The 17,579-nt window shown below is 40.1% G+C and overlaps 2 protein-coding genes across 3 annotated transcripts in view; one reads left to right on the forward strand and one right to left on the reverse strand.

Moving 5' to 3' along the window:
- LOC108728458 (uncharacterized) overlaps positions 1-1,186 on the forward strand; it is a 4,563-nt gene extending 3,377 nt beyond the window's left edge. The window contains exons 5-6 of the mRNA XM_018457013.1: positions 4-326; positions 820-1,186. Coding sequence (XP_018312515.1) covers positions 4-326; positions 820-1,170 — 674 coding nt within the window. The 3' untranslated portion in view covers positions 1,171-1,186. The remainder of the gene's footprint in view (positions 1-3; positions 327-819) is intronic.
- A 3,432-nt stretch (positions 1,187-4,618) lies between these two features.
- 14-3-3epsilon (tyrosine 3-monooxygenase/tryptophan 5-monooxygenase activation protein epsilon) lies at positions 4,619-15,016 on the reverse strand. Of its 2 annotated transcripts, XM_018457260.1 has the most exons (5): positions 14,691-15,016; positions 7,371-7,677; positions 6,579-6,922; positions 4,842-4,908; positions 4,619-4,755 (listed from the first exon to the last, which is right to left on the reverse strand). In XM_018457260.1, the coding sequence occupies exons 1-4, from the start codon at positions 14,752-14,754 to the stop codon at positions 4,853-4,855; spliced, it is 771 nt and encodes a 256-aa protein (XP_018312762.1). In that variant the 5' UTR covers positions 14,755-15,016; the 3' UTR covers positions 4,619-4,755; positions 4,842-4,852. The 2 variants fall into 2 exon arrangements, with proteins under 2 accessions (XP_018312762.1, XP_018312761.1); XM_018457259.1 differs by having other exon boundaries at positions 4,619-4,908.
- Between the last annotated feature and the right edge of the window lie 2,563 nt (positions 15,017-17,579).

The following is a 17,579-nucleotide window of genomic DNA, read 5'->3' on the forward strand; positions in this document are numbered from 1 at the left end:
CATCATCATCACCACCACCACCACCACCACCACCACCACCACCACCACCACCACCATCATCACTACCACCACCTCCGCTATCTCTTTCATTTCCTCCAAAAGCGCACACCTCGAAATCAGAATCTTCAATACCACCCCCACCTTCTCCGCTTCATCCTTCAGTTTCCTTGCAATCTCAAATGCCATTGATACAACCGACGACTCCTAACAGTAGCAGAAGCAGGACACCCACAAGAAAGTGTTCCACGCCATTGTGCAACAGGCCTAAGATCACCGTCGAGGACTTACTGAAAGTCACCTTGAAAAAGGCTCCACAAAGTATCAAAGTACTATAAATTCTACAAATTAGTAAAATTGCATCCCTCACGATAAAATCGTGAATATAAACTTTTAAGAATACCTATGTGTGATTGTTTTAGATCTCAAGATTTTTATTCTTTTAATTTATGAATGCAAATCATACAAGAATTAATCTGAAGTTTGATTGGGATAGATTCATAAAAAATCGAATCATATCAGAAAGTTGTAATTCTCTAACAGCCTTCCCTTTTAAGGGGATGTGTAATCCCAGACTGTTTAGAAATTAAAAATTAGAAATATTTTTTATATTTACATTTAATTATGGTATAATTAACAAAATTATAATTAAACAAAATTCGTTTTTTAAATTTTATTTCTGTCCTTGTTGAATAAAAAATTAATATGCTGGCGTACATATATGCGAAAAATTAAAAGTTCTTTTTAATATAATTCAACGTTCATTCATACTTAATGACGGAGTATAAAAAATAAAAAATTGTTCTATTCCATATATTTTAGGAAAACAGACGAAACACTGTACCAGGCCCAAGAGGTCCGATCGTGTCCTTGGAAATGTTGCGTAATGTAAAGCTGAAATCCGCGAAGCGTAGACCTAACGATCAAACTGGAAGATCGCCCAGAAACGGTCGAGTCGTTAAAAACCGTATCGCATCAAATGTCAATCTCTCGCCGATTTTGACTGGTTCGGAAGGCAATTTGGAGCGAATCCTGCGGCGAGTAGATCTAAACAGACCGAGGAGACTCTTATCCAGCTCAAGCAGCTTCCGCGAACGCGATATCACAAGGGAGACGCAGTGTCAGTCGTTGGAAACATTGGCGTACAGCCAATCACAATCCATGCTTAAATGACCACAGTATTATATGAATTGTGACATCAGAAACAAGAAATTTATAAATTATAGAATTGTTAAAGAAAACTTGCGATATACATTGAAATAATTTATTTGCTTGCATATCATAAACGTATCAGATCTAAGAACTTTTATAAAGATTTGGAGAGAGAGAAAGAGAATTTAAAAAAGAACTCTATCAATTTGTATTATTAAATATACGTATACTACATAAGTGGGAAAAATTAAGAAAAAATTAATTTGTTATGATATGTAACGCAAGAAATTAAATTCTCGTTTCTAATGTCATGAGCTGCGTTCCATTGCACGCATAATGCGCATGATGTATTATTTTATCCTTGTTTAATACTCTGTGAACAAGGATAAAACGATATCTCATGCGTATTATACGTAACGGGACGTAGTCGTAAGATAATGACTGCAATGAAAGACCAAAAGTCTAAAATTTAAATCATATAATACAGACGTATGACATATTCGTCGTATAAAATTAAAATATCTAATTTTTATATATATATTCAAATATTTAATATTAAATTAATATTTAACACAAGAGCTCAAAGCTCTTTGTTGCGAAATTTTTCTTCAATTAGCTGGTCGAAAATTTAAATCGATCTCTTAATAAAACTGTGACCAAGGCATAGATTTATAATTACTTTATTTGTAGCTTTCATGTGTGTAGTTTTACAGAAAAAAAGATTGTATCCGGTGTATTCGCATCGACTGTAATACAGAGCGTAAGAACGCATGCGGATCCAAGAATGTAAAATCAACAATTCCTCCGAACGATGATGAAAAAAGCATTGCTTCGCACTATTAATTGTTAATAGCAATTAATTCTTATCGAAATCAACGAAATGGAATAAATTTAGAGGTGGTTTGAAATTTAGATAGTTTTCGAAATAATCCAGATTCTCCGATTTATATTGTACAGATGTATAATCGGATATTGCCCCAAAGGGCTAATATAATTCATCGGCGTTCAGAGATCGCTACCACCATTCGTTGCCACGTGACGCGTTACTTTTTTTTTGCTTTTATGTAGCTAAATTCCTTAAAACACTTTGTCGCACAGATACATGCTATGTACTTGAGAAATATATTTATATATTTATATATATGCGCTTGCGTTTTACAGCCTACGACGGCATCCGCCTCGCTCCGCAGTTCTTAATTTAGAGCTCTGTTTACCTTGCACACAGTTTTCGCGCGATTTAATCTTCTCGATTATAATCGACTCGATCATGTCATATACTCGAGTTAATGCTACCCGAGTTCCTCGGATGACCCATCCCCCCCCCTGCGTCGAGATTATTTCTTCGTTTCTTTTTCTTCTTCTCTTTAGCCTACTTATTACGCGCGTTCTTACAATTATATTCGCAAATATACTTACTTACTTTACGAGAGCCGGTTGATATTATTTATATTTTGAATTATTTCTCATAACGTGTGTCATTTGTAACATTATCAATTTTATCGTTACGATACCTAAATACAGGGGAACGATGGACACCAATTATTTTCTGCTTTTTCGTCTTCCTCGCGGAGGTTGCGATTAGATCCGCGTTTTTCTCGCCGAATTATGCTTTTCTTGCTGTTGCCTTGCGAACGCCTCGCTTCTCTGCTGCGCTTAAACTCGGCGTCTCGTCTCCTCTCCGTCACGTTATCAGCGAGAAAACTGAGTGAGCTTAAATGGATTTTGGTAGTTCTAGCTATATAATAAGTAGATAAGTTTAATGCGTAAAATGGTCAGTAACTAGCTAAGCTTACCTCATCGATCTGAAGAAAGGATACTTTTCACTGTAAATCTCTACGATCCCGACAAACTCCTCATTACAAGGACAATAATGGAATGTTTCAACGTAAAAATCGATGGAATGGCTCGTCGATGAATCGACGAATGGACAATTACAAATACTGATTCCGACTATCGTCCATCCGGAAGGGAAAGACGAGGATAGAGAAATATGAATATATTTATAATATATATAGAGCGTAAATTGCGTGTGTAAATGTGCGGGTGGAAAAAGTCGGGGTACAGTCATTTATTCTGTTCTTATACCACAGCAATCGATATTTAGTTTACACAACGGGCGTATGAAAACGTACAACCACATTACAGACTAGCTAGATAGTTACTTTGTTTGCTGTGAGTAACGTAACGCGCTAAAAAGGCTCACCTACGATAACGTAATCTTTTTCATCTTCCCCCCTTCTTTCGTTTCTTTTTTTTCACTTTTTTTTTATCACGACGCTGCTCATCGAGCTGACGCGATGGGGACGCACTCGCCTCGGAAGAGATGCGTAAAAGAACCGAAAATCGAGAGATCGCCGTCAGAGAATTTCGATGATACGCTTTACCGCTTCTCGCTCATGTTACAGAGCTCCTTCGCGACGCGGTCACCATTCGAAAGCTCACAAAATCAGGCGTTATTGCATTTGACGAGGTACAGAGGGTGGGAGAGGGGGAGAAGGGGGCAATCGAAGTAAGCACATTCTCTTCTCAGCTCGGCTATGCCAAGAATCCATGCATTTAAAAATTTTTCTTTTCGGCTATCTATAACATTACAATTGTGTCGAATCTTGTTGGAAGTACATATCTTTTACAGGATACAAGAGGTTTGTTCGCGTCGCATACTCCAACATGTTCCAATACGCTCCTATCACAGCTCCTACTCACTCCAACGCGCTTGGTAGAATGAGAAGGAGCTATGGTAGGAGCATGTTGGAGCATGTTGGAGCTTACGACGCGAACAAACCTAAGCTCGAGAGCGAGATCCGTCTTGACAACTGGCAATGAGGGCGCCGCCGTTATTTCCGTAAAGAAAGAGAGAGAGAGAGAGAGAGAGAGAGAAAGAGAGAGACGTGCAAATTGTCCTCGAAATAAATCGATTTACACGCTAATAAACACCGTAATAATTACAGTACGCGTGGAATAAAATATCGTGCGCATAATAAAAAAAAAAAAGCGAGGAACGAAAAGGAGGAGATTGGAAGAGGAGAACTCCAGGTGATGGAGATGTTAGAACGGACAGTTATGTAAATATATCCCGATATGACGTGCAATCCATACGCCTTTTTGTTCCTCTTTCACTATTGTAAAACATAGGACACATAATTCATTCTCATTCATTGTAACGGAAATCAAATCTGAATTGCCGAGATTAAACCGATCGGCGCCGGCATCGACATCGGCTCGACGTTCTCGACATCGTTTGCACATTTATCGGACGCATACGAAGTGCAAATACGACGTTTTCTCTCGATACGCAAAAACGGGGCAACAGAAAAGTGCCTTTCTCCTAAATGCTTTGCAGTCTCTCTATTTACCGCAGGGTGCGTGCCCTTTTGTCTCGTTACTTTCTGCATGTTCTGTAACTCAATTGTATATACGTGTACGTAATATAATGCCGAATGAACTGAATGATTTATTTATTATTAATTAATGTTGCTGTTGTATTTTGTTGTCACTGCTGCTGCTGCTGCTGCTTTGTTTTGAAGTAACCATACAGTGCGTGCTTTTTTTTTAAAGGGTCACGCAAATTTCTAAAGATCTCCCCTTCCCACCCCGAACTGCCACCTGCTGAATTGGTTTTTTTTCTTTTGCTTACGAGTTATTTAAGAGTTTTTTCTTGTGTCTCAGTTTTATATGCGCAAGATAACACTCACTACAGCTAGAGTTACGATACGTCCTGGTCTTCCACATCCTGCAGCTGTTCCTTTTGTTCAGCTTCACCTGCGCAACAAAAATACGAAACATATCAGTAAATAATCTAGTTGAATGCGCCTAAACAATACATGTCAAATAAATTATGTTTGATAAGTGAAGCAATTAACAATTTGAAGAGATAATTTTAAATAAATTCAATTTGCGATATTTTTCTCATTTTTTATTCCTTTTAATATAGTGACGATTATATAAGAATTATATCGCTCACCAAGTGCAGACATGCTGGGAGGATGAGGACGACAGGAAAAGGGTATCTATGTTCGGGCAGCGCGGGTACCAACAGTTCGAATAGCTTCGGCACACTCTGAATTACAAGGTAATCATTCTGTGTTCGAAAACCGCACAATTTGCGATTTCTTACAAGTTAAAATAAATAAAAAACAAGCTTACAGCAGAAATATGAATAGAAATATAAGCGAGAGAAAGAGAAAGTTTAGAATATCCCACACCTCGTGATCTTAATATTTTATTGATTTTATCCTTTAACATTTTCATAAATCCGAGATCAATATTTCTTCAGAAAAATATTAAGGGGATCCTAAAGCTGTCTATATAACCGATTAAATGGTAATTTTTATATAATATACTTTTTTTTTCTTTCACAGATTCGAAAATCTTTTTCCAGGATTAAAGTATACACATATGTGTTTGTGAGATGAAATTTATGCCGAGAACGACAAAAAATTTCGAAATTGAAATCTTAAGAAAAATTTTTTATCTCGGCATAAACTCCACCTTACAAACACGTATTAATGTGTATACTTTAATCCTGAAAAAGGATTTTCGAATCTGTGAAAGAGAAAAAAGTATTTGTTATACAAAAATTACGATTTATTCGGTAATACAGACGGTTTTAGGATCCCCTTAAATCATCCATAATTCTCATATCATATATTAAAAAATAATATTAAAAAATTATACAAAATTTTTAATTAATTTATTGAGTAAGTAAGTATGTAGAGCTTAAAATTCAATGCGATAATTCAATGCAATAATACGCAATCTTTTTTAAGAATAATTTTCAGGTCACGTTTAGAAATAGATAAAATCTTTCGGGTTGCATAATGTTCATTTCGTTTGCATAAAAAATAGAAAATATAATTTTATATTTTCAATTACGAGCCGGAAGATCACAAAAAATTCACAGATGAGCCGAGAGTTGCGTATCACCAGTTAATAAATCATCTCGTACGTTAAATTACTAAACGCAAATTTAGAACTCTATTAGGAGCAATGTAAAATGAATCTGAATTTAATATTTGTTTCCCCAATCTTTCGACAATTTCAGATCATTCATTTGCAATTTTTAAACAATAATATTTATCTACTTTATCACAGCAGTAAATTCAGGAGTAAAAAAACCACAATTGGAATTATAAAGTTAAAAAAGTATCTTTTATGTTTCTAGAATTTAATAAAAAATACATTGATTGAAAAAAAAGTTTCTCATCTTCTTTTCTATATTTCTAGTCGTGAGGAAGCAATGTAGCTTCTGAGATCCTAAGTAAATTACGTGAGACGAGAGTGTCCAAGATAAAATCATTCTATCAGAATGCATAGTATTCGTTTGCGTGTCGATCGATCGAGAACAGGCGGGGTACGTCGCACAACGCATTCTAGCGTAATCAAAACATCCCTATGGCAGTTTTGCCTCTGTAAGTAAATGGGACACTAACCGTCTCCCTGCATATCCGACGTCCATAGGGTGAGGTTGTCCCTGAGGAGTTGCATTATGAGGGTAGAATCTTTGTAGCTCTCCTCAGACAGCGTGTCCAGTTCGGCGATCGCATCGTCGAAGGCCGCCTTCGCTAAGCGGCATGCTCTGTCAGGGCTGTTGAGGATCTCGTAATAGAACACGGAGAAGTTGAGCGCTAATCCCAGGCGAATGGGATGGGTCGGCGGTAGTTCCGTCATGGCGATATCGCTCGCTGCTTTGTATGCCACCAGGGAATTCTCCGCCGCTTCCTTTCTGTCGTTACCGATGGCAAATTCTGCCAAGTAACGATGGTAATCACCTTTCCTGAAAGCGTCAATGTGGATTAATGACAATTCGTATCGTACGCTAAAATATGATACAGCTATTCAATAGTTTGTTGTACAATTTTCTTAAAAAAAGAAAATAAATAAATAAAAATAAAAGAAATAATAAGGAATCAAAGTCCTATATTTAGCGCTAAGTAAAAATACAAAGTATGTCAATAACTAATCATATATCGTCTTTGCAAGATACTTTTATTAGGAACCACTACGATGCGATATAAAGAATTGTAGATCGTTATGATGCAATTGTATTTTTCAGCTTATTGGTATAATTTTTAACTAAATAACATATCAAAAAGTGGAAAATTATTTAATAACTATTACTAAAATTGTGTTCATAAATAAAATAGTTAAAACTTTTGTTCCAAAATAACTGATAGATTAATGTCCTACGGACAATTGTGTAAAATATACAAATGGATTCTTACATTTTATAATAGAAGACTTTGGATTCTCCCGTAGAAGCACACGGTATCAAGTGCTTATCCAAGACACCAAGGATATCGGCACAAATATCCCTGAGCTCCTTTTCCACTTGAGATCGATATTGACGAATCATCTCTAGTTTCCCATCGGCACCCTTGTTCTCCTCCTTTTGCTCAATGCTCGAGATTATTCTCCAGGAGGCTCTCCTTGCTCCGATCACATTTTTGTACGCTACCGAAAGAAGGTTCCTTTCTTCTACGGTGAGTTCTAGGTCCAGCGAAGCCACTTTCTTCATCGCCTCAACCATCTCTGCAAACAATACCGGCAACCAATATCGTTGATAAAGTTCATCGACTTATCATATGTAAGATATATATATATATATATATGACGATACTTGATCATTATATGAAAAATTATAATTAGAATAAACGTAAAAGTAAACTATATGTAAGAAAAATTCCATTCCATGGAAAAGTATAATTCCCTATGACAAAAAATAATTTCTTTTTCTGTTAAACAAATATTATTTCTTCAAACAAATATTAAACCTACGTAATAAAAACAATCTTCGGAGTAACGGAAGTCATTTTCTAAGGAGCAAAAATACTGTTTTTATATATAGCATCTTGATTTTTCTGTACATTGACGGTATATAACATTTTTATCTACTCTCGTGACATTTATAATAATCCTTAAATAGCAAAACTGCCGAAGAGATTCTTAGATAATCAAAGTTCCTTATAAGAAAATATAACGTAAAAATATCCTAAGAATACTGAACAAATTTTTGCCATAACAATTTGATCGATGATGAAACCTGACAAAACATAAAATTACATCATTATTTTATATTCTATACGTCTTCCGCATTTCTCTATGTTTATCCTGCAAAGTTCAGGTTCTCAAAGGATTTCTCATAAATCATTGTGAAATGAACTCCGTGCCGCTCGTGAACTTGTTCGCTTAAATGGCGTATGGACGTTTGGCCTATAAAATGTTACGTGCCTATCGCGGATGAAACGATAGCGCGGAGTGCCTTTGGAGTAAAGGGGATGAACGCGTCGGTATATATTAATCCGCTGCCCCTTGAACTTTGCACGGAAGTCACTAATACGTATATCGGCACATATTCGAGCGATATTCACTCAGAAGCGCTGCCATTTTTGGCCTCCAGATGTTTTTACAAAGTACTCTCTCGTGTTTGCTAGCAGAGCCTGCCTGTCTGCCTGCCTGGTTTAACCGACGTATTTTTTAGCTTCATTAAGTGGATATCTAAAAACTCAAACCAACAAATTGTGACAAAAGAGAAGGAAGTTAATTAGTGAATTAAAGCAAAGAGTACGAGAAAATGTCAAGTGTAACAACAAAATTATACAAGCATCATTAAAAGCAAAATAAGATGCAAGCTTCGTAACTCGATTTGAAGCTGCAAATTTGTTACAGCAGAACTTGATCCCACACATCCCTTGCGACATCAGAACTTGAGTTAATCTCATAAACATCAGAGATAAATTACAAATGCAAATGTTGACGCTCCGCAACGCTCACAACTGCGGCGATTAAACGTTCGCCTTCTCCGTAGCTTGAAAGATCGGAAGATGTCCTCAACTTGAAGCTGATGTCTCCATTCAAAGTACGAGCCTGAATTCAAGAAACTTTCCATCCTCGAGTTGCCTACTGTGCGCTCGCTTGTACTTTGTGCGCTTAAAATGGCACAAGTGGTACGTCGCCACTCTCCCAAATGGGTGGCGAGAGGAGAGGAGGTGGTAGAAAGGGGAGATGCAAGAGACTGGACTCCGGAAACCTGGAGACCTGGAGATAATAACAGCATAATAACGGCAAAGGGAGAAAAGAAAAGACGTAGATTGATGCGTGGATCAACGCGTCGTGTCGCACGCATCGACGTTACCGATCAAGTGGTACCGTCAAGTTCACAAGGGGTGAATGTGACGTAAAGCGGACGTTACAATGAACACGGCGTACATATACCAGTGTGCAGCAACGTAGGATAGCAGCCAGATCAATACTTTCCTTCTGCTAACCACCCCTTTCCCCCATTCTGTCCTCTTCCTCCTCCTCCTCTTCTTCTCTTCTTGCCACCTTCTCACCCCTTTGCTCACCCTTTCCCATTCCCCACCCAACCTACTCTTCTCTCTGTCTGTTCTTTCTTTCTTCAGCTACCCTCAAATTCCAATCGTCATTCCTCGCTCTCCGACATGTCCTAGGAAAGTCATACCGTTATGTCGTCTCCACTCAGGCTCTACCTTAGGGACCGATCATGCCAATGTCGTACCGGGTTACTTAACGTCGAGCCTGAATTTTCGAAACTATCCCGTATATCACGCATAATCAAGATAATCTAGAAAGGGATTACAAACAGTCAATCTATCAATCAACAGTCATTAATTGATAATTGATGGATGTTAATTATCCTTAATATGTTTCTACCCTTTTCGTAGAGGGACATAAGAGGCCTGTCCTTTTTTCATATCCCAGGACTGAACTTTTTGCACAGTTCATCTTTATCTTTTTCTATTCAATTCAATGTGAAAAGAAAAAGAAGATGAACCGTGCAAGAAGTTCAGTTCTGGAATATGGAAAAGGAACAGGCCTCAGGTCTGTCCGCTGCACTGCACTTGCTTGCACTTTTTTGTACTCAGTAAGCCCGTCCTTTTACCACACCCTAGGACTAAATTTCTTGCATAGTTCATATTTTGCCTTTTTCTCTCCAATGTGAAGAGAAAAAGGAGAAAGATAAACCGTGTAAGAAGTTGAGGCCTGGAAAAAGAACGGGTCTACTAATATCTTCATTTTCTTTTTCTACAACGTCCAAATATATATTCATCTCATTTTAAGTGCAAAAATTTTTCGGAATTTCAAGCAACACCAACAGAATAGACTAATAGAATTTATTTTATTTCATACCCGTTTCTATTAATGTGGATTAATTTTAATCTCGATTCAATTATATAAATCTTCATCTTTTCTAATTCTAAAAAGATGAAAAGTTGAACTGAGATTAAAGTTAATCTACATTGATAGAAAAGGGTATTAGAGATCCACGTCACGATAGAACTGATATAGCTTAAGAAATATGAAAATACGCACGTTTGATTATAATTTTTCACAGAATTTTTCCATAATGCAAGAAGGAAAGGAAACAACACTGGGAAGCATCAGATACGAAATTTGAAGAGAGAATTTCTCTCAGAGGAGTGAATCGATTTCCATTCATCGAACTTCAAGTAATTACGCTTGGCATCGAAATTCCAATATTTCATTTTCAAAGAGTAAGTATTCTAAGAGAATGACACGACTTTTAAAAGTGGCGGAAACTAGAATATAACAACCGCGTTTAAACCGACTTGACTTTCGGTCGATTAAAAGTGGTTTCGTGCTGGAAACAGAATTTGCTAATTGGAGAAATTCTGAAAGAAAAAAAAAAAAGATTCGCCAATTAGAACAGCACCACGAAAGAAACAAAGATTCGTTAATCAGTGGCACGAGAGTTCGTGCGCGAGATCTCTTGATCTCGTTATATCGGGTGACGTACGAAGAAAAAAAACAATCTAGCCTTAAATCATCGAGTTAAAAGAAATGAGATTTTAAAAGAATAAGGAAAGGAATACGGTCGCCACATCTCTGCCACATCATTACATTGCTTTTTGTCTTTCACTGCCCATTTTCCTTATTACTATTGCACGAGAGATTCGCAACAGTATCTCTTTTTTTCTTATCACTGATGAGATTATCATTAAGACAAAGCTACTTTGCATGTTACTCAGTTCTGTGCGTTCCGACGAATGCATCTCCCTCTCTTCTGAGGTACTCTTCTGACGCGCATAAATCGCTCAAGGAACGAACACATTTTTTTTCTTTCGCATCGAAAGGAGAGGGAAAGAAAGAGAAGAGAGGGAAATCGCTAAAGCACAGATAAAAGTATATTGAGAAAAATACCGAGCCTGGCTGAAAATAGATGAAAAGATTGTAGGTCTGTTCGCGTTACTTGCACTTTTTTACACTCAGCATCTTCGCTTTCTCTCCCTTCAACGTCCGAATAAAATCTCATTTTAAGTGCAAAAATTTTGGGGAATTTCAAGCAACGTGAACAGACGTGTATATCATAATCAATCAAAATTCCAGTTATCTCAACTAGAAAAAAAAATTCTAATTAAGATAAGCGGAATTTTGATCTACTAGAAAGTAGATTTAACTAAACAATTGTGATTCATCCATTTCCAATTAATCGAACATGGATCTATTCGTATTGCTTGAAATCCCCAAAAATGTTTGCACTTAAAAGAAGATAAATATATATTCGGAAGTTGAAGAGAAAGAAAACGAAGATGCTAAGTGCAAAAAGTTATACAAGCAACGCGAACAGATTTCGCATCGATTAAAATTCCGTCTATTTCAACTAGAATTATAGTAGATTTAACCAGAATTCCAATTAATCCAAGGAGACATTAGGTCTGTTCGTATTGCTTAAATTCCCCAAAAACTTTTGCACTTAGAAGATAAATATACTATATATATATATATATATACACATATATATACATTCGGGCATAGAAGAGAGAGAAAGTGCAAGTAACACTTACAGGGTGTCTATTCTTTATTTTCAAGTAAAAATAAGTCTGTTCGCGTTGCTTGAAATTCTCAAAAATTTTTACACTTAAAACGAGATAAATATATAATCGGGCATCGAAGCGAGAGAAAGCAACGAAGATGCTCTGATTGCGAGTGGAAAAAATACAAGCAACGCGAACAAATGTAATTACAAAATTTAATAGATGTTGACCAATGAAATTATAAATATTCTAGTAGTAAGGTAAATTCGTTCACTTATGAAATTTTCACTTCGTTTCAAGATAATATACAGAATCAATCTCCAGATAGATAGATATTTTTCTCAGGGTACAGCCGACTGGGTAAGGTATCTTCGAAGACGATACGAAGCGCGCGCATACCGAGACGTATGGCGCAGGGATGGAAAAATTTGACCATCTCTTCCCTCCCACGCCTCTCGTCGCTATACTTGTCGCCGCTCCGCTCCATGGCCTTCCGATACCTGATACAGTCTCTCATTCGTCTGTATTCGTCCCTCTCAACCTCTCTGTACCGCGCTTTTTCTTCGCAGCTCGTCCCGCCTCCCGCGGGCGCACGCCACGCGTTGCCATCGCCCGGAATGAGATGATGAAATTCCCAATTCGTGAATTGGGAGTAAGTACGTATTTTTATTACCGAGAGATAGCGATAGGAATGACAAGCGATGCGCGCATCGAATGAACGCGATCGATACGAGCGCTCCAAATCGCCCGCGCCGGCCGGTGCGGTCTGTGCCGACGCTCGATAATCACGCACGTTCGCGAGGTCGCGTCGATATCGAGAACGAGTCCGCGCGAGGAGATCGATGGAATCGTCATCGCCGAGGCGCTTGGCGAAAGCCGCCAAGTCAGCTACCGGTGACTAGGTGATTCTTGGTGTCACCTGTTAATTCCGACGAGTCGAAAGCTGAAGGAAACGCACGCCCGCCGATTCTGTTAATTCCCGTATAGGAATCGCTTCGCGTTACGCTCACGTTACCTGGACCTGTTAACTCAATACGGAAAGAGAGAGAGAGAGAGAGAGAGAGAGAGAGAGAATGGAGGGGAGGGAAGACGTGCGTGCGAAAAGATCGAACGGATCGAGTCGGCAAAAGCGACATCCGGCCCGGCCGCAGCGCGGCGCGTACGAGATCCGTGAGGTCCATTTTACCTGATGGCTTCGTCATTCGCGTTTAAAGCGGACCCTACGGTTCGCGTGGACTCGTCTCGCTTTCTCCTCGCTTTTCGCGCGGAGAAAGGAGCCGAAATGTTGCAGAAAACTAACTAAAGCGGACCGTGCAGATTGTGGAATCCACGCGGATGACGGTTCTCGCTTCTCGGTCGAGAAGAGATCTGAAAAAGAGAACCAACATCGGTTGTTCTCACTTTGACTGGGTTTCAGGAAATTTATCAGGATGCATCCATATATTATTTTATTCTTTTTCTTCGCGGAACGTTGAACAAAGATGAAACGTATGATGGGCTTGATATGGAATCGTGTCTAATTCCACCATGAATGAAATAATATTGAACGTAGCTCCTTTTCTCGGTCGATCGAGATTCGAATCTCCAATCGGTGATTTCTTCGCGCGCGCTCAAGGCCAGATGCCACGAGCGGAACACGCGACTTACTGCGTGTATCCGTGGTAATGGTATAATAACCCGGCGCGGCGGCGGCGGTGGCGGTGGCGATTAGTAAGGCGCCTCGACGTGTCTATACGTCACCAACACTCACGAGTCTCACGACCGTCCGTCGTCGGTGCTCGAAAGTCGCAAGAGAAACGAACCTGTCTCGCTTCGCTTATCTGCCGAAGAGACACATAGCTCTCTCGGGGTAGGAGGTGCTGAAGAAGAGCGACGAGGCGGAGAACCGGGAGCACGCCTAGCAACGCGTGGCCGCTCGCGCCGCCAGCGGCGCGTCGCCCTCGTTCCCCGATCGGGACTTTCGAAGCACGAAATCCAAAGGAATCGGGGAACGAGAGAACTCCGATCTGTCTGTTCTTTACAGATCGGGGCTTCTTACATGGTTCATCTTTCTTTTCTCTTCGCGTAGAAAGAGAAAAGAGAAAAGAGAGATCCGAATAGATCTGAATGCGAAAAGTTGAGATCTAACGATAGAAAAACGCACGAGATCCTAGACTGCGTATCCGTCGCGCGTCGTCTCGTTCCGTGGCAGGTCCCCCCCGGGGCTACGGCGACTGAACGAACGGACGCGGATGGACGGACGGACGAACGAATGGGCGAATGGGCGAGCGAAGTAGCGAACGGGCGGGCCTCGTCGGATCGACCGTCGCGAATGACACGAGTCGATATCGCGTCCGGCGCCGCCACAAAGGAACGCGCCACCGGCTATAACGAATAACGATCGTAACGATCGTAACGATCGCGCCGTCGATTTTGACAGGTACGATGCGAGAGCGACAGCCCCGGGAATACCATCGGAGTACGATGAAGAATGGGAAAGGTTATTCGACGAGAAAGGGATTCTCCGACGAGTCGCAGGCTAGGACGTCGAGACGGCCGCGACGACGGGACGATGGGCGACCGGGGCTGAACCCCGTTGATACGAAGGGACCCCGGAGGGGAAGGGAGAGCCCGTTGAGACGAACGCGCGAGACGCGAATGGATCGAGCGGGACGTAGAGACGTAGATCGGTTTCGCGTCCACGAACCGGCTAGGTTGTCCCCCTCTGCCCACCCCCCGCACCGGCGGAAAGGAGAAATATCTACTTACCGTCGTAGCGTTCCGCTTGCTCGGCCAGTTTCGCCTTGTAAACGTTGTCCTCCCGTTCCGACATCTCGGATGCACGCGGATCTCACTGGTTAAATGGATAACGAGGGACTCACGCGGGGGAGAGACGCGCGCACGGAATACCCTTTCGGCAAACGACCGCCTGAAATACGCACAACGAAGCCACTCCGCACCACGGAGACGTACAGGCCACTCGCAGGCTCACAGACCAAGATGGCGGCGCCCGCCAACAATCGAAAGCAGTTCCCAGTCTCTCGCGCAGCAGCTCCGCGGATTGACTCCGCTCGCCATGCGCTCGCGCCGTGTATTACTACGCCCGTGACGTCATTGCCTCTCCGCCGCCATCTCGACGGATCTGGATGGATCACGGACCGAGCGCGCAAGCGCAAACGCAACGCATGCCGTACGTACGTGCATACGTACGCCCTGGTACGCACGTACGATTCGCCCTGCGGACGAAAAAAAACATTCTATTTTTCTCCTTGTTTCTCCCGCTGAAAACCGACCTCGTCGGAAATTCGACAGCTCGCGTACGTGAATCGCGAGATACGTCGTGCCCGCCGTTCATCGCCTGTCGCGCCTCCGCTTTCCGGCTCCCGCTTTCTTTCGTCTTCGTCAAAACGCCGCGGAAACGAGGAACGCACGGAATCAGACGGCGGAAACGTAGGACGCGAACCGGGAAACACCGGCCGGACCTAGAGATCCTCAAAGGAAGAGAGTGGCAAACTGCATCACGCGACCCGTCTCCTCTGATTGGACGCGGGCATCGAAGCTCCATTCGCATGGAAGAGATTGGAGGAAACTGGTCACGTGACCCCCGGCCTGATTGGACGCGGGCGTTCACGTGATGCAATTTTTGTTCGCGTCGCATGCTCCAACATGTTCCAACATGCTCCTACCATAGCTCTTACTCACTCTAACGCGCTTGATAGAATGAGTAGGAGCTATAGTAGAAGCATGTTGGAGCTTGCGACGCGAACAAATCTTTCGAGGCTCTCTACTTCCTAGCCGAACCGGACGACGAAAACTCGACAGTCACGCCACGATTTGCAATACATCTTGTTGGGTTTCACGTCTCCCTTTGGTGCTAAACTGATCGGACATTTTTGAAATTTCTGAAAAATTGCTCAAACGAGCGTTCATTTCTTTCCCATGCACTATATCGTCATATATCATATACGTTAATTGACACAAATATCAAAAATCAATTCTACAACTTATTAAAAAATTTCTGCCGGGAGGAAATATTTTTTTTATCAATCTGCGTGGTAAATAAAAAATTTTGAATCAAAAGGGAACGAAACATAATCAATAAAATATCCTCGCGGACAAACTATGTCCGGTTCCATAAGTTCCACGCAGATCAGCTTTAATATCACTTTAACTTATTTTTCATCTTTTTCTAACGTTCGTTTCTACTAATGTAGATTAATTTTAATCTCGATTCAATTTATTCTTTATTTTTTCTAATTCTTCGAATTTTAGAAAAAGATGAGTTATGCTTATCTCTATCAATGTAGATTAACTTTAATTGCAGTTCAATTTACTCTTTATTTTTTCCTAATTCTTATAGGACTTTAGAAAAAAATGAAACATAAGTTAGTTTTATTCTTTTTTAGAATTGGTGGAAACAAGCATAAAAATTAAAAAAAGATAAATATACGTTGAACCAAAATTAAAGTTAATTTATAATACATTGATAGAAATGGGCATAAGAATTAAAAAAGGATAAAAGGTACTTTAAATCGAGATTAAAGTTGATCTACATTGGTGGGGATGATCTACATTAATCCGTATTAATTCAAATCGCGTTTATAGTTCTTTCATATATAATTGATTCAATATAATTTATTCGACAAAACCAAGAGTCGTTTATTATACAATTACGGCCTTTTACGCGATTAACGATGAGTAGCTATAAAGGAGATGCCACGAAATGAATATCCTTTTGTAGCGAAGCATATTTGTATTTCTCTCTCTCCCCCCACACGAATTGGCTAATGTACAAGTACTATGATTCATTACTCGGTTCTCTCTCTCTTCTTTCTTTCTCTCTCTCAATCACAAAACACACACACACAATCGCGTCGTATCTCGTTAAATTATTTATTTTTATAATTTTGTATTTATATGTATACAGGCGTGTGTATAATATATATATATATATATATAATTTCAATTATTAATTATTAAAATTATAATACAGCCAGAGCACTTAGCGTAATGATCATTATAGACATTGGCTGCAAGCTAGTCGTTCCGTTCGATTTATCGAGATATATACTTGTACAAGGCAGCTTGTATGTACCTGATATCGCGAATGGAACGGCCTATGTGCTTATTAGAGGGATATACAATAAGTTTCACCAATTAATCGCTTTATGTACATACTGGCATACATGCATACAAACAAATACATACATACATACATACACACGCAATCATTCACTATAAATCGGTCGCACGTGCCTATGGGTGCACGCGTGTTTCTATGCTACAGCGATAATTTCGAGAAACAAACGATCGTCACGCTCGGGAACCCGATTTCGATTTTCTTTAATCAGGTGGAGCAGCACTTAGGAGCCCTCGATTCGCGCCTCGTTTTACTTTTGTCGTTCCATTAACGCGTCGCATACCTCTGCGTTGGTAAAGTATTCGGAGCGTATCTAGCGTGCTTGAAATCTGTGCAGACGTGAAATGGCATGGTTTCTTTTTTTTCTATTTCCTTCTCTCTCCTTGTAAAAAACACAACACTGGCTAAACTTGGAAGCATCATCGTCGTCGGTTTTATTTATTATGTGTCTAAAATGTTAATCATTGCGCGCGTGCATTCAAAATCACTGAATAAACCTTTCAATGTATGTAGTTTTA

The sequence above is a fragment of the Mycetomoellerius zeteki genome, unplaced genomic scaffold (genome assembly GCF_001594055.1).
Source record: "Mycetomoellerius zeteki isolate Tzet28-1 unplaced genomic scaffold, Tzet1.0 scaffold62, whole genome shotgun sequence".
NCBI classification, from domain to species: domain Eukaryota; kingdom Metazoa; phylum Arthropoda; class Insecta; order Hymenoptera; family Formicidae; genus Mycetomoellerius; species Mycetomoellerius zeteki.

What these genes read in the sequence shown, in the direction of transcription:
- 14-3-3epsilon (XM_018457260.1), bottom strand. Translation starts at nt 14,754, where the DNA reads ATGTCGGAACGGGAGGACAACGTTTACAAGGCGAAACTGGCCGAGCAA. An exon ending in AAAGTCTTCTATTATAAAAT is followed by an intron (nt 6,923 to 7,370) that starts GTAAGAATCCAT and finishes TGACGCTTTCAG; the next exon opens with GAAAGGTGATTACCATCGTT. An exon ending in GTCGGATATGCAGGGAGACG is followed by an intron (nt 4,909 to 6,578) that starts GTTAGTGTCCCA and finishes TTTGTTGCGCAG; the next exon opens with GTGAAGCTGAACAAAAGGAA.